The 24,478-nt window shown below is 46.9% G+C and overlaps 1 protein-coding gene across 9 annotated transcripts in view; it reads left to right on the forward strand.

Moving 5' to 3' along the window:
- Window positions 1-24,478, forward strand: part of PPFIBP2 (PPFIA binding protein 2) — a 166,407-nt gene that overhangs the window by 122,342 nt on the left and 19,587 nt on the right. For 5 of the 9 annotated variants that reach the window (XM_070383861.1, XM_070383862.1, XM_070383867.1 and 2 more), the window contains 13 exons: window positions 2,806-2,867; window positions 4,229-4,304; window positions 5,408-5,511; window positions 7,536-7,603; window positions 9,180-9,237; window positions 10,156-10,197; window positions 13,087-13,225; window positions 14,384-14,416; window positions 14,836-14,974; window positions 15,629-15,757; window positions 23,584-23,734; window positions 24,017-24,128; window positions 24,342-24,430. In XM_070383861.1, the coding sequence (XP_070239962.1) occupies window positions 2,806-2,867; window positions 4,229-4,304; window positions 5,408-5,511; window positions 7,536-7,603; window positions 9,180-9,237; window positions 10,156-10,197; window positions 13,087-13,225; window positions 14,384-14,416; window positions 14,836-14,974; window positions 15,629-15,757; window positions 23,584-23,734; window positions 24,017-24,128; window positions 24,342-24,430 (1,202 nt within the window). The remainder of the gene's footprint in view (window positions 1-2,805; window positions 2,868-4,228; window positions 4,305-5,407; window positions 5,512-7,535; window positions 7,604-9,179; window positions 9,238-10,155; window positions 10,198-13,086; window positions 13,226-14,383; window positions 14,417-14,835; window positions 14,975-15,628; window positions 15,758-23,583; window positions 23,735-24,016; window positions 24,129-24,341; window positions 24,431-24,478) is intronic. The other 4 variants (XM_070383863.1, XM_070383868.1, XM_070383865.1 and 1 more) reach the window with 2 other exon arrangements.

Raw genomic sequence — 24,478 nt, forward strand, 5'->3', positions numbered from 1 at the left:
ATATGCTCATCCCTCCACCAGCCTCTCTCAGTGTTTTCACCAGCCATTGAGTGTGTCATCTATCTCCCATGGTCTAATGTGGAGGATGCAGACCCCTAAGATACTCTAGACTATCTATGATGCTAAATTTGGATAGAGAACTCCCCAGGCCATGATTTCAGGTCAGGCAGGTTTCCCCCTGCACCCTATGCCTCCCCACAGACCACACTTTCCAGGGCCTGCCTCGGGTACCTCTTGGAGCTGATCTTTAGAGCCTTGTTCCGGTTAGGCCCTGCCCAAAGCATCAAGATTTGCAGTCTTCATCTGGAGCTTACCACCCTTCACTCCACAAACCACCAAGAGCCTAAGACACCAAGCAGCACTCTATACCTTCTTCTGAAAAATGTATCCCTACGTCTATTTACACAAAGTCTGTCAATCCATTCTTCCTGCTTTGTTGGCTATAGCAGGCAGCCAGAGGAGATGGGGTGCCCATTCGTGCTTTTGTCCCCTTGTCTCCTGAACTTTACTTACATTGACATACTTATTCTCTGTAGGATCCAGTTTGGGATGGGTATGGGGCTTTGTTTTGGAAAAACTATGTGCTAATTCCTCAGTTCGGTTCAGTCACTCAGTCATGTCCCACTCTTTGCGACCCCATGAATCGCAGCACGCCAGGGCTCCCTGTCCATCACCAACTCCTGGAGTTTACTCAAACTCATGTCCATCGAGTTGGTGATGCCATCCAGCCATCTCATGCTCTGTTGTCTCCCCTTCTCCTCCTGCCCCTAATCCTTCCCAGCATCAGAGTCTTTTCCAATGAGTCAGCTCTTCGCATGAGGTGGCCAAAGTACTGGACTTTCAGCTTTAGCATCAGTCCTTCCAATGAACACCCAGGACTGATCTTTAGAATGGACTGGTTGGATCTCCTTGCAGTCCAAGGGACTCTCAAGAGTCTTCTCCAACACCACAGTTCAAAAGCATCAATTCTTCAGCGCTCAGCTTTCTTCACAGTCCAACTCTCGCATCCATACATGACCACTGGAAAAACCATAGCCTTGACTAGACGGATCTTTGTTGGCAAAGTAATGTCTCTGCTTTTTAATATGCTCTCTAGGTTGGTCATAATTTTCCTTCCAAGGAATAAGTGTCTTTTAATTTCATGGCTGCAGTCACCATCTGCAGTGATTTTGGAGACCCAAAAAATAAAGTCTGCCACTGTTTCCCCATTTATTTCCCATGAAGTGATGGGACCAGATGCCATGATCTTCGTTTTCTGAATGTGGAGCTTTAAGCCAACTTTTTCACTCTCCTCTTTCACTTTGCTCAAGAGGCTTTTTAGTTCCTCTTCACTTTCTGCCATAAGGGTGGTGTCATCTGCATATCTGAGGTTATTGATATTTCTCCTGGCAATCTTGATTCCAGCTTGTGCTTCTTCCAGCCCAGCGTTTCTCATGATGTACTCTGCATAGAAGTTAAATAAGCAGGGTGACAATATACAGCCTTGATGTACTCCTTTTCCTATTTGGAACCAGTCTGTTGTTCCATGTCCAGTTCTAACTGTTGCTTCCTGACCTGCATACAGATTTCTCAAGAGGCAGGTCAGGTGGTCTGGTATTCCCATCTCTTTCAGAATTTTCCACGGTTTATTGGGATCCACACAGTCAAAGGCTTTGGCATAGTCAGTAAAGCAGAAATAGATGTTTTTCTGGAACTCTCTTGCTTTTTTGATGATCCAGTGGATGTTGGCAGTTTGATCTCTGGTTCCTCTGCCTGTTCTAAATCCAGCTTGAATATCTGGAAGTTCACGGTTCACGTATTGCTGAAGCCTGGCTTGGAGAATTTTGAGTATTACTTTACTAGCATGTGAGATGAGTGCAATTGTGTGGTAGTTTGAGCATTCTTTGGCATTGCCTTTCTTTGGGATTGGAATGAAAACTGACCTTTTCCAGTCCTGTGGCCACTGCTGAGTTTCCCAAATGTGCTGGCATATTGAGTGCAGCACTTTCACAGCATCATCTTTCAGGATTTGAAATAGCTAATTCCTAGACCTCCACCTGTTTGGCGGAATGACTCCCAGCCCATTTACGCCTTGTCCTTTGACCTGGCTCTCCAGACTAGTTTGTGAAGAATTCCAAAGAGTCTCTGTTGGGTCCAGAGTGGGAGAAGGACAACTGTCATCTACCACAGACTGACAAAGACCCCTGGGCCCATAGGGAAATTCTGTAGGTTTATGATGAACTAAGACTGTTTTCCTTGACTGTAGAGTTTGTTTCAATATATTTATAGATCCAATTAAACATTGTTAGTCAATTCTGACTATGCCTTTCCTAATTGAGCCAGGTACCTGGCTCTTTTTACATAATCATTCTTTCCCTGTCTCTCTTTGGCTGGAGACTCTTTCTTCCCGTTTTAAATTCTCCTCTGGTATAATCCATGGGACTGTGTGATTTTTGATTCTCTCTGAAACTAGTTAGCAGCCCAAGTACCTGTTACTCAAGTTATAAAGAATAAATGTCAATTTTCTTCTGGGATATCAATTGTAGAAAGTTTGGGGGTTCTTCTACGACACCCTTGAGTAAATGACATTTTGTTCCCCCCAAAAAAAGTGTCTATAAAGAGAAGACAAAATACCAGGTTAATTTGTTGAATTATCCAATAAATATTTAATGAGACTGACTGTGTGCCAGACACCATCCTGGGCTCTTTGAAGAAGTAAGGAGTGATGTATAATTTATTCACACAGAAAGTTGTAGCATCTTAGCAGGTAGAACTAGTTGTCTGCATTTTATGTAAATAATTCTTCCTACACTTAAATTCTTTTAGACCAAGAAATTCAGCGTCTGAAAATGGGGATGGAAACTTTGCTTGTTGCCAATGAAGACAAGGTAAGATGGCCACTGAGCCGCCCTGTCCTTTCCCTGCAGACCTTCCTGGTTCTGTTTGCTCCTTTCTGGTCTCTGATACTTTGGGCAGGGCTGTGCCCATCAGGACACTGACTCAGGGAAGTGTCAGGAGATCCACCTCTGCTTCCTGGAGACTCAGCTCAGTTACCTGCTTTTGATTTTGATGCCTGGGAATTTTGCCTAAATGGAATCTCTCAAAGGCAGAGTAAAGCCATGTCTGTTCAGGCTGGTTTGGGGGAAAAAAATACACTGGGGTTATTGCCTATGTCATAGCTGTTGCTCAGACTTCTAACAAAACTTTAGAGCCATCCACCAATCAATCCCTCATGTTCATGATCTGGTGATAGACCCTTCATAAAACTGTGACAGACCCATCAGCCTTCTTTGTTCTTCACGTTGAATCCCTGTACAATCGTAACATAGCCACCTCCATACTACAGAGCACCTATCTGGCACAAAGGTCAGCTCTAAGGATCACAGCCCTGCATTTTACAGACCAGGAAACCGAGATTCAAAGTGCTTGAGTAGTGTTGCCCAATGGTCAGGTAACAGCAGATAGCGGAGCCAAGGTCATACCCACGTTTATCTAACTCTGAAATTCGTGTGTCGTCCCAAGTCCCCAGCCTTTGCTGGGGAAGAATTGATCCCCTCCGGAAATTTCCTCTGTTATGTAAGGAATCTCAGACTCCTTAGGTATTGAGATAAATATGACAGCTTTATTTTAGTCTTTTTTTTTTTTTTTTTTTTTTGGAATGTAGCTTCAGAGGACAATGGGCTTCCCATGTGGCTCAGTGGTAAAGAATGTCACCTACCAAGCAGGAGGCACGGGTTCAGTCCCTGAGTTGGAAAGATACGCTAGAGAAGGAAATGGCAACTGACTCTAGTATTCTTCCTGGGCAATCCCATGGACAGAAGGAGCCTGGCAGGGCTACAGTCCATCGGGTCGTAAAGAGTCAGACATGACCGAGCAACTAAGCAACGGCAAATAGAGGACAGTACTTGGGTCAGGAGGCAGGTTTCAGTGGCTACATCAGGGGGGTAGGGAGACAGTTTCTTGCTTCAGGAAACGTTTGAGACGTTCGAAGGCTGTATCAAATGGGGGTTGTTTTATAAGTAGAGATTGGACTCATAGCCTTCAGGGAGAGCAGGAGTGTTTACGACGGCCAAGGAGGCAGACCACTGAGAACCCAGGGCCTGGGCACTCTGTCTCCCTTTGAGGTGTTCTAGAGGTTCCACCCAGCTTTTCCTTTCTGTGTGCGCAGAACGTAGCCTGGGCCCCACATGAAATCGCCTCAGGTGCCAGTGTTGCTGTTTACATGGTAATCTGTTTTGCCCTGTGACAGGACCGTCGGATAGAGGAGCTTACGGGGCTGTTAAACCAGTACCGAAGGGTGAATGAGATCGTGATGGCAACCCAAGGTAAGAGCAGCGGGGAGCTTACCATCTTCTCCCCAAGGTATTCCATCTCCACTGTGTTAAATGCCGGGCAGTCCTGCCAGAAGAGTCTTCATTTTCATTTGGAAAAATGCTCTGCAGGAAGATGGAGCTGGTTAGACTGCCCTGGATGGTGGGAAACTGGCAGCTCTTGATTTCCAGAAATTTTGTCAAATGGCAGACAGTTCAGTACTTCCAGGGACTAAACTTTCCAGACCATCAAGAGAAGAAAGCCTTCAACTTGAACCACTGGGAATCCCCACCCTCAGGAGATCTGTGCATCTGCCTGGCATACTTCTTAGAGGCAGTGAGTGTAGCCAAACCTGGATCCGAAGGCAATTTAGTACCCTCACTGGGAATTAGAGCCTATGCACCTCCTGGAGAGTCTAAAAGCATCCCTAGCAGTGGCCAGGACACTCGGGGAGCCTTCTTTGAGTTTCTGGGTGCTTGGGTTCCCATAGGAAGTCACAGGGCAGGGAGAGCTGTTTGTGTTTCATACTTGCTGCCCAGGCAGCATCCGTGTTGTGTGGGCACCCTGGGGCAGATGCCCGATGGCTGCCTTGTTGGTCACGCTGTTGACCCGGGCTCCCATTACAGATCCCAAGAAAGCAGCTGTTTCACAGGAGAGGGCTGCTATGAGGGTGCTCAGGAACCTCTCATTCGGGTTGAGCTGCTGCTGCCTCTTGGGGAAGAGCCAACCCCTAGTTTGGGTTGTGGCTGCCGGTTGTCACCCAGGGCCACTGCCAGCCCTGCACGCATGTCACAGGCTAATTTCCTCTAATCCTTCTGGATCTTGGGTTAGGTGAGGGCCTGAATGCCTGTGGCCAAGGAATGAGAAGATTGGAGAGGAATAATTGGGGGGTGGGGACTTCTCTTGGTTCCCCCAGCTTGAGCTTTGACCTTGAAACGGCCTCCTGGAAGCCCTTGCTTAGATGCTCCAATGAATATTCTGAATCACACTTTTAATGTCCCTTAATGTTTTTCTTTATCCCTCTTAATGAAGGAGAGACTGTGTTAGAATTTTGTGGTACAATTATAGGTTTCTAAACAAGCCATGTTGTGGTAATGATCTGTATTAATGCTTCCAGGGCCTTCAGAAAGAACTCTCTCCATCAATGAGGAAGACCTGGAGGGAGGTTTCAGGAACTGGAACACTGCGAATAAAGGCCCCGAAGACCTATTTAAATCAGAGGTACTGTGTTTCCATTAATGATGTGGGGTTTCAGCAGGCCCCGGGAGCTTGCCCTGAACCTGGGGGAGGATCAGGAACCTGCCAGGTATAAATCTTGACAGGTAAAAAAATTAAACCAGTGGAGTCACCGCAGAGGCTTTGGGGAGACACTGAGGGTGGAAGGAGCCAGGGCATAGGCCTGTGTTCCTGTTGGGGAGAACAGCAGAGTGGATACTAGACTTCTGAGGATGGGAATTTTCTCTTTTCTAAGCTTTGTTTTGGCCATGCTGGGTCTTGGTTGCTGTGAGGCTTTTCTCTAGTTGCAGCCAGCGTGGGCTGCTCTCTAGCTGTGGGGTGCGGACTTCTCTTGTCGCGGGGCACAGGCTCTAGAGCGCATGGGCTTCAGTAGTTGCGGTTCCCGGGCTCGAGAGCACAGGCTCGTAGTTGTGGTGCGCAGGCTTCGTGGCTCCGTGGCATGTGCAGTCTTCCCAGACCAGGGATAGAACCCATGTCTTCTGCATTGACAGGCAGATTCTTGACCACTGAGCCACCAGGGAAGCCCCAACTTTTCTTTTTCAATTGGTTTCCTTGTTTATTTTTGCCTTTACTCTCTGGAATTTGAGCATAGACCGAAGGGGTATTTTTATTTACCACTGCCTCTCCAGGATCTGCAGTGATGCCTGATACCCAGTTGTATTCAACAAATATTTCTTAATGAATGCATCTTGCACATTTGGAGGGATAATGAACTTTTGAAGTGATAGATTCCTGTTTCATAGACAACCTCTCTTCCCTGTAGCCAGCATGCAGATTTCCTTTTCTCTTGTTACAATTTGGTCCAGTTCTATGGCTGCCTCTGGACTTAGTCTAGATACACTGGGCAAATAAACTTGTAGTTACAGATCTCAGATGGAGGAGGGACTTCAGCCCAGAATTTAAAAGGTTCTTAAAACTCCAGAACAGTCACACTGAGGAGGCTTAGTCCAGCTAAACCCTTTTAATTAAGGGAGGGGCAAATGTGTCACCTGGTGGCCCAGTTAGGTAGTCAGAGCAAGCACCCCAGATTGCTGGCAATGGTGGCAGTAACTGATATCCAGTACCGGTGTGATTAGCACTGTACATGACTCACCTCATTTATGCCTCATGACACCCCGTAAAAGATTCTTCTTTTATTGTGCCGTAGCTGAGGCTCAGAGAGGGTAAGTAATCTGCTCTAGGTCACATAGCAAGTGGGTAGCAGAACTTAGACTTGAACCCAAAAGCCCAGGCTTTTAACAACACTACATACTATAATATCAGAGTTCTTTCTAAATAGACCAGGAAGATACCAGGCTCTAAAGAAGACAGCCATTAAGTCAGTGAAGACATTAAATTGCGTCCTTGTCTACCACCATTAGCTTGCGTTCATTCCACCTGTGAGACCCTTGCTTTTCTGACCTTGCTAAGCCCATTCTCATCTCTCAAGATTCAGCTTAAGTTTCTCCCCTCTGAAGCCTCCCTGACCTTCCCACCAATGAGAAGGGTCCCTTCCGTTCCCATACTATTAATATATTATAGGAGTGTTGCATTGATCTTTCATCCTAATTAACTTACCCACCTCCCTGATGGCCTGTCAGGCAGTGGATGCTGCTCCTGTTTGTTGATTGACTGTATGAATTACAGTGTTGCTCATTGCAAGCAGAAATCCACTCTGGCTAAGTTACAACAAGGTGCACAGTGGCTCACTGAATGAAAGGAAAAGCTCAGAACCAAGCTCAAAGAGGACAGGGCGCAGGGATTCGGGTGTCAGGACTAACTGGTCAGGACTCTACTGCAAGGATGTGAGCTTGGGCCCTAGAAGGAGAGGCAAGTTGGCCATGGCTTTCAATATATCTTGCTTGTTGGCATCTTAAAAAAGCAAGGCACCAGTGTTGCTGTACCCCCCGTGGCTATACCCAGGGCGGGAGACGTGCCTCCCCAGGAGGAATTGTCCAAACAAGGGGAAAGGATGGAGGCCGGTCTCCAGGCAGCGACTGTTCTTTCCAGTGACTCTGGTTCCCATGCAGGTGTCTCCAAGAGGCAGCCCTCCCACGGCGGGGCCACCCCCACTACCGCAGAAATCACTGGAAACCAGGTAGGAGGCCCAAGCGTTTCCGTGAAGCTGCTGTGCTCTCAGGCCCCTCTCAGGGCTCCAGACGAGGCGGTGATCACAGCCACCCTGTCCTGGGCCCACCTGCCCTCCCGTAGTCAGGGCAGCACTCCAGGCCCAGCAGTGGTCACAGCAGGGCCAAAAAGGTGGTGCAGTCATGAACCATGCCCATGTCCCCTGCTGCAGAAGGGCTTCCCTCCCCACAGGCCGAGGGGCCGGGTTCTTGTCACTGAGAGGAGTTCTGGCCAGGGCCTGGGGCCTCGGGGAGGGGGCTGCATCTTCTCTGTGCCCCCAGGGGCTCCTCAGAGCAGAGAGTGCCCCGCGCCATGAGCCTGTCATTGCTGCCAGCCGCTCTGGCATGGCCTTCCTGCTCTCAGAGGGAGGCCAGCCCTGTGACAACACTCCACTATCTCTCCAGGGAGGGCCTTTTCTCCTCACAGGGAGGTTGGTCCAGTTGCTTTGAGGAAGCTTCAGATAGCAATGAGCTTATTGTGGGCTGGCCTATGTGGTCACCAACTGCCTCCTGACTGATACCTTCGAAAATCAACCTACTTCTAGTTACTGATGTCAGCTCTTTAGAACACGTTTCCAAGGAACAGGGATCTGGAGCTCCACTGCCAAGGGCAGGCTGTCCTTCAGCCAAGTGACAGGAGTTTCCCCAGAAGGGCACTGAGTCTCCAGAGCCTAGGCACTCAGAACCCCCCATTTTCCATAAAGCCATTGTTACTGAGCTTTTAGCCTCAGAGGAAAGCAGTCATGCCACGGATGGCGACTGGCCAATTCTTAGTTTTGCAGAATAAGAAATTTGCTTGATGAGTTCACTCAGAATGAAGTCAACATTGAGTGACTCGCACTGACTAGACTCATAAGAGACTAATGTAGCAACAGATGCTGATTTATTCATATGAACTGAGAAGTATCACTGCCAAGGAGACTTGTCACAGGTGACCCTTGTGACCATGGGTGGTGGTGCCGCTTCTCTATCCAGTTGGTTCCCTTCTCTGCAAAATAGTGCCCGAGAAAGCTGATTCCTCTGAGCAGACTGCTCAGGGCTCACAGAGTTGGAGCAGAGGGACAGAGGACCCCAGCGGGTGATGCTTTGAGCTGTGGCCGACGTGCTCATCTCCACTCGCAGGTGGCACGGCCTCCCTCCCTGGATTTCTCTCACACTCACAGACCAGGCAGTATTGGCCCCTTTTCCTCTCTTTTGACTCCACAGACATTGGCTTTCTCTTATGACCACACAATAGCCAGTGCCCACTGATGCCACTGAATTGTGTATTCTTGGGTTTTGAGGACTGTCAAGGACTTTTGATTTGGATTTCAGTGATGCTCTCATGCATTACCAACACATGGTCAGACCAGACCATCCCCAGAGTGGGCCAGACTCATCTTACATGTAACAGTTATGATGAGAGGGTGTTGAGTTTTTTCCTGACCTTGACTCTGAGCCCAGGATGGAATACCAGTTAAATGTTGAAATATCCTCTGTACGAATGATACTACGTTCCTCCTCCTCCAGTAACTGTTTCCTTTTTTATTTTCTTTTGTGTTTTTCCAGGACTCAGAAAAAACTCTCCTGTAGTCTCGAAGACTTGAGAAGTGAATCTGTGGACAAGGTCAGTCCGTCAGTCTATCCATAAAGATGACTGAGTTATTTCTTTGAGGTCAGCACAGTTCCGGGACATGCAGGCCAGGCGCTGTCCCTACCTCATGGAGGCTTTTATCAAGTTGTTGAGGAGGTAGGAATTTTATGAACATTTTGAGAAAACTGGTCAGCTATGGCCCAAGGCATCCTAGAGGCACGGTGAGTCAGAACACACTGCCTGGAGTTGATGAGAAAAGATGTTGAGGTGGGCATGGGTAGGTTTGGAGAAATGGTTTGGGGAGCAGGAGGCGGTAAGGTCAGAAGCGGGAGTCAGATGGAGCCAGAGTTCTTAAATCCTGGCCCTATTTCCCCAGGGCACTTAGAATGTTGCAGAGGTTTTGAATGAGGATATAATGTGGATAAAGATGCCCCTGGGAGTGGGTTATGGAATAAAGTAGAAGATTGGAGAGGAAACTTCTTAAAGAGTCTAAAAAGACAGGAGGAGGGCTTTGTGGTTCCTTATATGGGGCTAGCCCTTGACCACGTGGGTGCCCCTGTGCTGGAGAGGAGGGTCACAGATTCTTGGGCAGCGAGGTCGTTGGATACACAGAGGTGCTGCCCTGTAGAGCACCCCAGTGACCTTACTGCGTAGATCCCTTGGGGTCCAGCAGTGGGCCAGGCTCCCTGGTGATACAGTGGGAAACCAGGAAGGCAGGAGCCTGCAGTGGCTTTGTTCCATCACGTGCCTCAGGCTCCCTGCGGTCTGTCCAGGCCGTTAGACAGTGACCTGTGTTCCCTCCACCGATTGTGTTGATCTGACATAGAGATGGGGAGGGAGCGAGGGGTGAACCTTGCAGATCCAGGCCAGCGGGTGGCCCTGAGTTGCTGCCATGACTAACGTGGGTCTCTTTCTCTCCACATAACTGAAATGCTCCTTGCCGTCCCCTAGTGTGTCGGTGGGAACCAGCCCTCCCCTGTGGTAGAACCCAAGGTATTATACATTAACCGCATGTCCCTGTTGTCTGTATGAGGCTGCGCTGTTTGCTGGTCTTTTCATTTAGCAAGTTACAGCTTTAGTAACCTTAAAATATGTTACCTGTAAGGGGTAAAAGAAAAGATGAAACCTCCTCTCCTGCTTTCTTCTTCCGTGCCCTCAGCTGGATACTGTGCTTTCATCTCCCTTATCTGTGCAATAGGACTTCTTATCTCCCCCATCTTACAGGCTCTGAGAAATCCGTTTTTAAGGCAGAGTTGTTCTGATCTCTGGGGAGGGAGAAGTTATGATCTCAGCACACAAGCAGAGGAGTGAGACCGCTCTCGTCCTTTCTGTGGTGATAAGTCACGGTTAAACACCCAGGGGCACACTCAGCGCAGGCGACACGGATCCTTCTGCAGTGTCCCCACATGTGGATGTCTGGCCTTTGCTTTCTAGGACTAAGAACTCATGACATTGTAAGACACCCTCTGTATTCTTCTCCAGCCCCGTTAGATGCACGTCTGGACTTCCCTAGAATGTGCCTCCACTGATGGGCTCTCCCTGTGGAGTCCACGCAATGAGTCAGTCTCCCCTGCTCCTGACAGCTCTGAAAGTGGAGTCCCTCAGGCCCTCTCTCAGTTATCATCTCCTGTGCACATTCACAGGCCCTTAAAGGTCCTAGTCCATATCCTTGGAGCGAGCAGTGAGTCCTCTCTGTTGTGCCGGGACCACACTTGAGCCTGGTGTAGGTGGGGTCTGCCCGCTGCCTTCCTCGCTCCAGGGACTGATCTTGTCGTTAACTGCTGTTACTGTAGACCTCGGGTGTATGATATTCTCTGTGCTTCTATGTCCTCATGTGCTAGGCCAGGGGCAGAAATTGTTATTCTCTGTTTAGAAACAATAAAATGGAGGTTCTGAGGGGCTAAAGAGAAAGAACTTGGCCCGAGTTGGTCTGACTCCCAGCGTTGGGTCTCCTGCTCAGGGGCGCTGCCTCTGTGCCCTTTCAGGGCAGCGCCGTCTTCAGCCGTCTGCTGCTCCTTGCCTGGGATTTCCATCCCCTGACCAGGGTCATTCTTCTCAGAGACTGCAGTGCAGTTCTGGCTTCGGGCACTTCCGTTTCCCCTGTGTTGTGTCCTGGTGTTGCATTGCCTTCTCCAGCAATGAGTGCTTCCTTCCCAGCGTCTCTTTTGGCTGAGCAGAGCTGAGAGCTCTTTCCAGTGCCCTTGGTTCTTTCACTGTCTTTTTCATGTGCCTGAGCTGCCTCTGAAGCCTTCTTCCACAAGGCTCTGCCCTCTGTAAGTCTCAGCTCTCCAGCGAGCTCCTAGGGCAGCCCTCGGGGGTAGCCTCGGCTGTCTCTGCCCTGTCTTAGAGGAGTGTGTATGATGATACGGCAGGATGTGTTTCTGAACCCTTCTCCACTCCCATATTTCCTGTATAAAATGGAACTTTGGAGCCATGCCCTTTAGCTGTCGAAAATTTGTGAATGCTGCCTTCCCCACAGTCAGTGGTTCCTGGGTCTGACTGTGCGTCAGAGCAATCTGAGACGCATGTTAAAAACACAGACTCCCAGGGTGCACTCCCACAGGGGCTGATTCATGGGTGCGGTGGGACCTGGGTTTTTATATTACAAGTGTCCCAGGTGATTATAAACCAGCCCGTGTCGGGGCTGGTGTTTGGAAACTGTTGCTGTTGATCATAAGTCTTAACAGGTCCCATCTGTCCCTCATGGGTCATCATGAACTTAAAGACTGTGCGGTGTCCATCTCTTCAAGTTCCAGTTATTTCTCCCTTACCAGCCAGTTCCTTCAGAACCCCTTGAAAATTTAGCCCACTATTCTCATCTCTCTCCTTTCTGAGCTGATTTATATAGGATTAGTATTCAGTTTTCAATGACTAAATTGAGTTTCAAACAATTTCCAAGGCATGCCTTATAAGGAAAGTAAATTCAGAAATTTACTGGGCACTTGGCTTTTAACTAAATGAAAGAATCGCAGTCACTGAAGTCTCCCACTACTCTTCTGACTTGTTCGTTTTGAAATTGGTTTCATCTTTCTTCTTTTCTACTTCTGTGTCCGATCAAGTGATCCACAATTGATTCCCTTGGTTACATTGCTTTAATTTTCTCTTTTCTTTTCACTCAAATGAATTTACTACTGTGTTTCCCTCGGGTTTGTGGGTTTAGGGCCCATTAAATCCTTCTTGACCAAATAAGTGCAATTCTTTTTTTTTTTTAAGTGCAATTCTTCTTCATCTCGAATCACCTTTTCTTTTTGGGACCCTTTCCATGGCCGGAGTCAGCACAGGGCCCACTGCCCTGGACTGAACCTCACGCAGACTGTGACCCCAAGTTCCCGGGGAATTTCGTGCTGGCAGGCGGCCCTCTGACCCACTTTCTGTTGACACCTCCCCTGACTGTGTTCTTACCTTCTCGCTTCACCTTAACCTGCTGCTTTCAAAATAACTATTATTGTAATATATAAATACGATTAATAGATAATATTATCTATAGGGTAAAGCAATAGGTATAACATTTATTGGAATTCTGGTTTGTGTGCTCAGAGAGCTTGAAGGGTAATTCTCGTCTGTTGATTCCTTAACCTCTGAGCACAAGGCCAGACAGCAAAGGCTTCGCCTTCTGTTCAGACATGGCTTCTGTCAGCGCTCGATTTGAGCTCGACTCTGTCCCCATCTCGCTATGCGGCTTTGGGCAAGTTTCTTTCTCGGAGCTCTGGTCCTATTGCCTGGCCTAGACTAAATGACCTTTGAGAAGTCTTCAAGTTGGCCTCAGTTTACAGATGGTTCTTGAAGAAAAGCGAGTTGTTCCTGCATCCAGAGATTTCCTAACTGGGTTTGAGCTGGAGAGTGACAGCTAATTGAACATCTCCCTCCCTCTCCTTCCCTTAGGATGGCCCTTTCCTGGCGGAGCACAAGTACCCCACATTACCTGGGAAGCTTCCAGGAGCCACGCCCAACGGAGAGGCTGCCAAGTCTCCACCCACCGCCTCCCCACTGGACCCCGCAGGGAGCAGCCCGCTGAGGCTGAGTGCGTGTCAGACCCCAGGCTGGTGGCTTCTGGTGCCTCGGCCTTGGCACTTCCATTGTTGCACGAGGTCCCTGCACCCTCCCCACCACAGCCCACAGCTGGAGAGCAGTGGGGGTGGGCGGACGGGGCAAGTCGAACCTCAGGGTGGTCCCATGTCCAGAGACTATGGCTGTCTTTCTGGGCTCACTGTTCCCTTCCAGAGCCCAGAGAATCAGGGTGTGTGCCCACCTTCTTTCCACCTGTGATTATTCTACCCCCATATTCTCTTCTCCTCTGTTCCTCCTCTCTCGACTCCTTCCTGACCTTCCTATTTTTCCTCTTTCCCTCCCTGCTAGACACCACACTCCACCCTCCCTGGCCCTCCCCATTCCTCCTCTGCCTCCTGATCTCTTTCCTGTCTCTGCCTTCCTCTCTGCAGCCTCCCTCTTACCAGTAGGGTGATATTATGTGCTCTTCCAAGGAAGAGCATTTCCTTAGAGAAGTGGAGTCATTGGGCAAGGATGCCAGTCCACCAGTAGCCTTTTGGTGCTTAGGATCTGATGAAGGTCTTTGCACAATAGGCTGTATTTCTCCAATAGCAGCAGCAGATTGGTAGGGGGGCGGGGTGGGTGGGTGCTAGAAGACCAGAGCATTCTTGTCCTGACAGAGCTTTCCCCACCCTTGACTCCTCATCTCTGGCTGTTTCCGAGCCAGCCAATGTACAGGCTTCTGCCCTTGGCCAGTACTGCCTTTGGCTGCAGAAACTCCAGATAAGCCCTTGAATGAATGTGTCCTAGCGACACTCAGACTGGACTTTCCTGCAGCTTCGGATCATTGTAGTTTGATCTGAGTGAGCTCTGGCATGTGCACAAGAGCAGTGGGTGGCCTGGCATATTCAGCCCTCACAGCTGCCCCTCTCCCTCCATGTGTGTGGATGCCTTACCTGCCAGGAAGTGGCACCAGGAGCATTTGGTCCCCTCACTGCGTGACCCTGCAGGTCAGGCTCAGTCACCCTTCACCCCCACCCTTCCTTGTGGGATTATTTTTCTTCCTGTTTGAGTTTTTCCCTCTTGCTCGATGACTCTTGTTTATTTCTTTGCTTCCCTATAACTCTGTTGGGCTGGACTTTGGCCTCTCTTGCTTCTTCATGTGGCTTCTCTGCTTCTTGGTTGGCTGGAGACCGTGGCCGGAGTGTCAGTGCCCCCGTATTAGGTACTGTACCCTTCCAGGTGAGGTGGAGAGTGAGACGCCCTTGCTTGCCTCCTGGGACACCCTCCCTTTTCCAAACATTCAGCCAGGTCCCCCTGCTGCCTGCACTCCCGCGTCTCCCTGGGGGGAGAGAGAGGAAGCTCCTTGCTGGAGTTATCCTGCAAGTACTGGGGCCCCGTTTGAAGACATTGCTCACCCAGATTTGAAGCCTTAAGCTCACTAACTCCCCAGAGAGAAAACCTGGAATGTGCCTGAGCCCCTACTGGTCTCCGAGATCTTGCTGTAAAGTTCTGCCCTGAAAGCAGGGCTGGGCAGACTATTCTCGACTCCCACTGAGGGAATGGCCCAGGCTTGGGGATAAGGTTTGCAGAGGTCAGGTTCCTTCTTGTCATTCACATGTCATTTCATTCTTTCAATCTCAGGAGACACAGAAAGTGGCTGGGATGACACTGCCATGGCCAATGACTCATCCATGTCATCGGGCACCGAGTCCAGCCCCCAGTCTCCCCTGACACCAGATGGTAAACGGAGCCCCAAAGGCATCAAGAAGTTCTGGGGAAAGTAAGTTGGTGGTGATGATCATTAATTACATTGTTCAGAATTAATATTCTTGGCTGAGCAAAGTGTCTCCATAACCCTCCTGTTTAATTAGATTTTGGAACAGCAGTAAGCACAGAGTGGTTACATGTAGAGAGAAGACTTTGAATTATTTTTTAAGGCCCAGAGAAGGAGAACTATGAAAGGCACCCCTTAAGTATAGCCAGTTGCCTTACATGTCATTCATTTTAGGCATCAGTCCATCCCACAGACCCTGAGAACATCCTCTGCAGCTTATGCCTCATGTGCTTTGGAGAGATGCATGGGTGAGACCAATTTCTTCCTCCTTAGGGCTCAATCTGTGTCTTAAGCGATCTTTGAAGATAGAGTGCTGAGTCTTTGCTGGCCTTGGTGACCCAGTCTGCAAAATAAGGCAGAAACTGGGGCCTCCTCCCAGGCAGCAACCTGCACTTTGACCCCTCAGGGAGAGGGACCCCATCCTAGAAGCAGGGTTAGAATTGAGGCTGGGTCTTGATGCTGGCCCTCAGGGGAGGCACTGGGAAGCAGGGCCATCCAGAGCCCTGGGTGTGGCTTGTGAGGCCCTATGTAGGGGGAGTGCACTGACCTCAGGCTTCCAGTCTGCCCTCTGATGGTCTCCATGGATTCCTGTCCACACAGGATCCGAAGGACTCAGTCAGGAAACTTTAACACCGATGCTCCAGGGGTGGCCGAGTTTCGACGAGGTGGGCTCCGGGCAACTGCAGGGCCAAGACTGTCCAGGACCAGAGACCCCAAGGCTCAGAAAAGGTAAGGCTCCCTCCAGTCCATCTGCAAAGAACCATGTAAAATCCTGCCCAGGATGGAGTGGGGATGGGGGCTGGATGCCCCAGAGCCTCCAGAGATGGAAGGCAGGAGCCCCTAGGCCAGAGCTCTATCCCTTTGACACGTGTGGACATTGCTCATGCTTATTTCTAGGTGCACTGAGGCAAAGGCAGGGGCTGCCTACAGCCAGGGTGTGGGGTGGGAGGCAGCGCTCCAGCCCCACGAGTAAACCTCAGTCTCAGAAGTGCGGGGTCAAAAACAAGTGCTTGTGAGAGTTCTTATGAGGCTCACGTGAGCTCCTCCAATTTAACCCTGGCGTCAGCTGGCCACATTCAAGGGTCCCCTTCCCCCGGGAGACTGGTGGAGAGAGCACGGCCTGCTTCTGGGGAAGCCCCTCCTTTCACACAGACCTGCAAAAGGCTGTGGGGACAGCAGGCAGATCTGCCCTGATCCCTCATGACACACGGTACCAAACCCTCCTGCAGGGGCAGCTTGGAAGGGCTTATCAGGGGATCAGAATGGGAGGTTTTCATACAACTGTTCCCCTCACACCCTAATAAAAAAGCATTAAGAAAAAAAAAAGAAACTTTTCCAAAGATCGCCCTGGTGGACACCCTCTTGCCACCAGCTTTATCCCCCCGCTTTCCCCAAATCTCCCTACTCTGAGAAGAGCCTCTCCCTTCTGACCTGCCCAGGTGAACCTTTAGTCCTGTGTCTTAGGGAAACCCTTTTCCATAACCTCTGCTCCCATCAGATGATCCCCACGATATATCATCTCCAGCGGAATATCTCCTACTAAAGTCTGAGTTTCTTAGCCATGAACAGGCTCTGGGGGGCCTTTCTCAAGATTGGACTGTGACATTTTAAATTTAACCAAACAGTAAAAAGTAAGGATTTTTTTGTTTTTGGCTGCGCTGGGTCTTCACTGCTGTGCGTGGGCTTTCTCTAGTTGCGGTGAGTGAGGGACTACTCTTCATTGCGGTGCTCAGGCTTCTCGTGGTGGCTTCTCTTGTTTGCTGAGCACAGGCTGTAGGTACACAGGCTTCAGGAGTTGCAGCACATGGACTCAGGAGTTGCGGCGTGTGGGCTTTTAGGGTACACAGGCTTCAGTAATTGTGGTGCATGAACACAGTTGCTCCATGGCCTGTGGGCTCTTCCCAGACTAGGGATCAAACCTGTGTTCCCGGCATTGGCAGGCGGATTCTCATCCTCTGTACCATCAGGGAATTCCAAAATGTAAGGTTTAACCCTCTTAATTTTCATCCTCCTGAGATTGCCAGACACCAGTGGCAAGTGCACGTAAGACTAAGATGTGCACAACTTGCAGACTAATTCTAGTTACAACAGTCCAGACCTTGGTGAAGCGGGAGTGATGTTTCCCTGGTATGGCATGCTGTTCACAGACCTGCACCCCTGCAGAAGGGAGCATGTGTGGACATACCCTGCTTCCCCACCCAGCCCCCTCAGGTTCCCAGGCCTTGCCAGGCTCTCCCATGTACACTCTCAGGACCTTCGGTGAGTGTCCCCAGACCCATCCTCCAGATGTCTTGCAGAGAAAACCCGAGGATACGTAGCCCTCCTGGTCCTGCTCTGCGAGGGTCGTGGATCCGTGTTTACCTTTCTATTCAGAAATGTAAATGCTCAGCAAATGTTAGTTTTTAGAGGCTAGAGAATCTAAGGATATGGTCTAAGAAGGCAGAGACCAGTTCAGAGCCATTAGAAAATAAGCCACAGGAAGCCTTTCCATATATTCCATGAGTATTCTAATCTACTTGGCAGTCTTCTGACCTTAGACATTAATGGTTCTGGGATGAAAAAATAAAGCCATCATAAGCTTGAATGATGAAATTTTGTTCCACTTCTGGCTTTCCTTTGGATTTATTTTTGAAGAGGGGATCATTGGTTGGGTGTAAGAACTTCTCTAAGACCCTTAGGCGTTTTTCCTTAGAGCAGGACTGCCTGGTTAAGGGGCCCATTCACCGTCTGCCAAGTCACTTGGGTGTGGGGCGGCCAGGGTGGGGAACTTTCTCTGCCAAAGGCAGAACTGCAGTTCCAACCACAGAGTTGCTTTGTTTGGATGTCTTTGTGCTTTGTTAACAGTAACAATGGATGACAAGGAGAATGGGAATGAAGGCCTGATAAGACTGTATGTTTATCACAGCTGTGCTTGTGGTAACAAAAATGAGCTTGCTGGTGGGAAAGAAAGGCCTTTATTACTCTTTAACAGAAGTGTGATATAATTATATGCTAATACTCTCTGGTATTTATCGTTTATAGATATTTAGGTGTAGCCTTTAAAAAATATTGTCACCAATATTCGTATAGGAAAAGTTCATTGTTACTGAAAGTCTCCAACCCTAATCCTTTCTTTTTTTTTTCCCAGTGGAACAGTTGTTTGCTAATATAATATTTGATAATGACGTTTTATAGGAACTCTCAGGTTATAGAAGAATCCATGTTTAAAAATTTTCCTGTTTTGCTGATTTACGTTCCAATGGACAGAGGAGCCTGACTGGCCACAGTCCATGGGATCGCAGTCAGACATGACTGAGTCACACACACACACACACACACACAGAGCACTGCTGTACAGTGAGTGCTTGTTGCACCTACAGCCTTCTCAGCATTAACTACTTGCAGCTTTTCTTTGTTTAAACTTCTAGTTTTATAGGCCTCCTCAAATTATATTCTTATTGTTAATTTTGTTTACATGTTTATTTCTTTTGTGAATTGTGAGCATTTTTGCCCATTTTTATTTAGTTATGAATATCTTTTAGCTAATTTCTATTTGTTCTCTATACAGTATATTAAGATATTAAGCCACATCTAAAAATTGTGATAGATCATTTTTCAGGTTTGTTGCAGACTTTTCTTTGATATATGAAATTTTTAGGTTTGTGTACAATAAGTTACCAACTTTTCCTTTGTGATATCTTTCATTATTTTGTTTTAAAAATTTTCAATAATGTTTTTTAAACTGGTTTTAAACAATGAATTTTTAAAAAGTAATTTTTAAAAACTTCAAAAGTCATCTATTTAGAGATTTATTTTGACGTGCAGTGACAGAGTTTTTTTTCCCCAAGAGAAAGTAGAGTGTAAATGTTTAAGTCAGCCAGACTTTAAAGCCACATGTCTGGCCCCCATCTCTGGAGGGGTTTTCGAGTTCGTCTACAGAGTATATTGTCTTAGTGACTCTAGCTTATGAGGAGTCTCTGATCAGAGTGCTTCCCTGCCTCAGACCCCATTTCACTGCCTTTGTCCCAGGGTCATTTACTTGTCTGGGCCCCTTCCACAGTCCAGAGAGGGTCCACCCAATGTACTGACAAAGCCCTGTGTTGAAATTTTTTCATAAGTAAGACATTTCAAACACAGTTTTGAGACTGCTGACTCTTTACTCCAACTTCCCCTTGGTCTATGCTTAGACTAATATCAGATGACACTGGAATAGCCGTGGGCATTCTTGAGAGCTGACTTAGGGGAAGTTGAGTTGGGAATCCATTTAGTTTGGGTTTGGTGGAATTATGTTGATGTGGTTTGCAGTCCCTTCGTGTTTAGCTTACTAAGGTTTCATTAATTAGCTGTCCTACTATAAAAATGGCTGCCAGTGTGCCAGTGTGCCCAGCGCTCTGACGCAGAGACTCAAAGTCAGAGATCTTGTTCCAAAACGAACTTGTCCTCTGGCATTTGGTTTCAGAAGTATGAGGTAGTGGGAAAAGAAAGAACATTTGAAATATACAAAACCAGAAGCTAGTCTGTGGAAAGTCTTTCCAGTCATCAGATTTGCATAATCCTAAACAGGAGATTTGGTTCTCTTGGTGCTTATTCAAAACAGAAGTCCTCTCTTTTCAGAAAAGGACTAATGAAATACGTGCAATGATAAGGGCACCCTGTGTTCTCCATCCACCATGGGAATGGCCTGTTTGATAAATCACACGTACATCATTTTAACTGCAATTTGGAAAGATGTTTTGGAGCATGTTAGTAAAACAAGTGGTTTGGCTGTATACGAAAGGTACTTTTCTCTGTCATCTCTAAATCACTTAACACCATGTTCAGCCCCGGACCAGAGTATGGGAGACCCTGGCACTGACAGAACCCCAGGAGGTGGGAAGGTTGGGTTTGCTATTGTGGGAATACCACAGGCTTAGGAGAGCAGAGACCATTCACAAAGCGAGAAATGGGAAGATGATTAAGAATAGAGGAGTATGTCAAAGCTCTAGGATGTTTTGAAAAGGTCTACAGGACAGAGGCATTCAAATTACAGTCTCAAAAACACTTATTTCACCTCAGAACTAAAATATCTCTCTGATATGTAGAACATTTGTTTCTTCCCAATTCCCAGAAACTTAGAAACTAAAATTAAAAGCTAATAGAATGTGAAATAAAAGTGATAAAGTGAGCACTGAAATTAAAAGAAACTAGTCTGATATTAAGAAAAATATATACACAAAAAATCCCAGATCAAACCAAATGCAATAATTCACCAAGAGCAACAGATAAATTCCAAACAAAAATAGTGAATTTTGTGGTTGTTGTTCAGTTGCTAAGTCATGTCTGACTCTCTGCGACCCCATGAACTGCAGTACGCCAGGCTTCCCTGTCCTTCACCGTCTCCCTGAGTTTGCTCAAACTCATGTCCATTGAGTCAGTGACGCCATCCAACCATTTCATCCTCTGTCACCCCCTTCTCTTGCCTTCAATCTTTCTCAGCATCAGGGTCTTTTCCAGTGAGTCAGCTCTTTGCCTCAGGTGGCCCAAGTATTGGAGCTTCAGCATCAGCATAAGTCCTTCCAGTGAATATTCAGGGTTGATTTCCTTTAGGATTGACTGCTTTGATCTCCCTGCTGTCTAAGGAACTCTCAAGAGTCTTCTCCAGCACCACAGTTTGAAAGAATCAGTTCTTTGGCGCTCAGCCTTCTTTATGATCTCTCACATCTGTACATGACTACTGGAAAAACCATAGCTTTGACTAGACAGACCTTTGTCAGCACTGAAATTAAAAGAAACTCTCTTTTAAATAAATGTAATTAAATAAAAGTGATGTCTCTTTCTAATACGCTGTCTAGGTTTGTCAGCTTTTCTTCCAAGGAGCAAGTGTCTTTTAATTTCATGGCTGCGGTCATTGTCGGCAGTGATTTTGGAGACCATGAAAATAAAGTCGGCCGCTGTTTCCATTGTTTCCCCATCTGTTTGCCATGAAGTGATGGGACCAGATGCCATGATTTGCGGTTTTTTGGTGTTGAGTTTGAAGCCAGTGTTTTCACTTTCCTCTTTCACTTTCATCAAGAGGCTCTTTAGCTCCTCCTCGCTTTCTGCCATTAGTGTGGTATCATCTGCCTGTCTGAAGTTGTTGATCTTTCTCCCAGCAATCTTGATTCCAGCTTGTGCTTTATCCACCCCCACATTTGCATGATATACTCAAAATAGTGAGTAGGTTCCTTGATTGTTGTTCAATAAAGTGAATCAAATTTCTTGATGATTTTACATGATATACTAACTTTGACCAAGATGATGTTGCCTAATATGCAACAGCCACAGGGATGTTAAATAAATGTCAATTCAAAAAATATTTAAGAAACACCAGAAAGCTTGAATGCTGTGGAATTTTACAGCTTGTATCTAAAGGACACTTGATAGTTTTCCTAAATTTAATGATTCTAAAATTGTATTTAACAATACCATTTTTAAATTGTGAAGCTGAAAGGATTTTTTAAAAAACTATCAAAATAACAAACATTGGTCCATTGTGCTAGAAGGAAGGTGGAATTAAGCTTCTCACAGAAAATACAGCCCTGCCCTACCCACAGATTCAAATAACCACATATCAGATTTCTACTGGTTGAATCCATGGATGCAGAACTCACAAATACAGAGGGCTGAATGAACTATGCCATTTTATCTAAAGGGCTTGAGCATCCCTGGATTTTGGTGTCTTTGGGGTCCTGGAACCAATCCCCTAGCAGATACAGAGGGACAGCTGTGTTATTGAGTTGTTGACATATGAAGCAAGCAGAGTTACCAAATATGAAGGTAAAGCACTATAGAAGTGTATTTGGAATTAATAAAAACATTATTTTTCTGGATTCCATGATACTTTTACATTTTAGTTAGATTTGTAACTTTTGTGATTTTTTAAATTCTAAATACACCTTTTGTTCTTAATTTTGTATTCAAATTGTGTATTCACATAATCCGTCTGCACTCAATTCTTAAAGAGGTCCCCCGCCCCAAATTTTATAAGTTCCAGGTCTCAAAAAACCTAGATCTGCACTTATTCATGATTTGTTAGAAACCTAGGCTCCAGGCTGAATGACCAGCACCTGCTCTAAGGCACATATCATCTCCTGCACTAGTTCTAACAGGGTGCTTCCTGGTCATCCTGACTCTTTAAGAAATCCTCTCACTTTCAAGGAGTTTTTTAATGCCTCATTCAGGCATTAAAAATTTGTTTATTTTAACCAGCATTTTAGAAGTACTTCCTTAGAAGCAGTCTTTTGGAATAGCCAGTCTTCTATATTCCATGAATCCACCTTTATTTAAAAAAAAAAAATGGATATAAAGTTGCTTTGTCAACCTCCCCCCACCCCCCACAACTCAACTGGGATTTGAGTGTGCCATTATATTCAGACTTTAAATGAAAAATTGATGTCTTTAAGAATTGATGGCTTTGTAAAGCCCAGGCTTCCTGTCTAGGAACATGATCTAGCTCTTCATTTATTCATATCCTTTTTATGCTGCTCAGTTGAGTGTCATCGTTACCACCTCCCCCATCACCACTCACAAGGACCCACTCAATTCTCGTAAAGGCAGCGCTTAGACATTTTATAATTTTGGTTGCTATCAGTGGGATTTAAAATTATTTTAACAACAATATTAGTGTCTGTGCATTGGTATACAGAAAATCATGTATGTCATGTAAATATTAGGAGTATGTGTATTTTATAACTAGCCACCTTACTGAGTTCTCTTGGGTTTTCTAGGTAGACAATCATGTCTTTCTGAAAAGAGTGGCTTTATTTCTACCTTTCTAATAGCTATATTTTTGCTTTTTATTTTATCTCTTCTTACACTCACTGCAACTCTGACCAGTGTTACTAGTGTGATAAAAAAGTCTTTTTATTGCCTTTAATGTGAATGCTCCTAGTATTTCATCAGTAAATAAGATTTTAACTACTGATAATTGGAGTTTTTTTTTAATGTTTGAGTACTGATACTCTTTCTCTAGCTTTCTAAGCATTTTGGTAAAAATGATATTAAACACTGTAAAACATGATTCAGGTGTGGATCTAAATCCTAATTGGCTTTGGTTCAAGTGTGTATGTATGTGGACTGCGTGTTCGTGTGAGCACAGCTTCCTGTGTATGTGTGTGTTAAGTACCTCAGTCGTGTCTGACTCTTTGTGACACCATGGACTGTAGCCCTCCAGGCTCCTCTGTTCATGGGATTTTTCAGGTAAGAATACTGGAATGGGTTGTCATTTCCTATTCCAGGGGGTCTTCCCAGCATCAAACCCATGTCTCCTGTATCCCCTGCATTGGCAGGCAGATTCTTTACCACTGTGCCATCAGTGACACTCTTGAGCACAGCTTCCTGAGGCACATATAACTGCCCCAAGCTGTGAGCAGCTGCAGATCTGAGATTCCCACCAGGTGTTATCCCAGAACACTCAAGAGTCTATCTTGAATGAGTATGTTGTGGTTCAACTGGATCCCATTATGGGGGTTGTGTGTTTAAACCTGGTCCTTTTTTGTGAGGCACTGTTCAGATGGAGCCCAGGCACTCATGCTCACAGGGTCATTTCCTGCTTCCAGTGACGCCAACGCCCCCTTTGCCCAGTGGAGCACAGAGCGTGTATGCACGTGGCTGGAGGACTTCGGCCTGGCTCAGTATGTGATCTTTGCGAGGCAATGGGTGACTTCTGGCCACACTTTACTGACAGCTACCCCTCAGGACATGGAAAAGGTATGAGCCCTGGGTGAGGAGGCTCCTACTTCTCCCCAAACCAATGCATGGGAAGATGAATTCCCCCCATTCCTTCCCACCCACCACCCCGACAACATGCCCACACGTAGGAAGATGGGCAAAGGAGGCCAAGATTCTGTTGCTGCAGGTTGATCCCAGGGCGGTGGGCAGAGGTCTGCTGTTATGCTCCACCTAGTGGAGAATCTCCACCCAGACACAGGAGCCTCTGAGAGCTGGGCTGCCTGCTGAGATTTCACAGCTGTCTCTATCTTTCACTTTCAGGAGCTGGGAATTAAGCACCCCCTTCACAGGAAAAAGCTGGTTTTAGCAGTTAAAGCCATCAACACCAAGCAGGAGGAGAAGTCTGCACTGCTAGACCACATTTGGGTAACACGTAAGGACAGGCAGATGTGTGTATGTTTCTGGCAGCTCCCTGGGAATGTGTGCCTCAAAGGCAGCTGTCTCCTTGGGATAGGCAGACAGATTACTAAACTTTAGGGGAAACACAGCTGGAACTTGAATGATAATTTGCTGCTGCTTTCTTTTTATGTGTTTTTTGCATCCACAGTCTCTGATTTTCACAAGTCTCACTTCCCCATTTGTGTAGGTTGGCTTGATGATATTGGCTTACCCCAGTACAAAGACCAGTTTCATGAATCCAGAGTTGACGGGCGGATGCTGCAGTACCTGACGGTGGTGAGGGCTCTTCCTCCAGTGTTTCAGTCCCTATGAGCACCCAGCTCA

This window comes from Bos mutus, chromosome 15, assembly GCF_027580195.1.
Source record: "Bos mutus isolate GX-2022 chromosome 15, NWIPB_WYAK_1.1, whole genome shotgun sequence".
In the NCBI taxonomy this organism is placed as follows: domain Eukaryota; kingdom Metazoa; phylum Chordata; class Mammalia; order Artiodactyla; family Bovidae; genus Bos; species Bos mutus.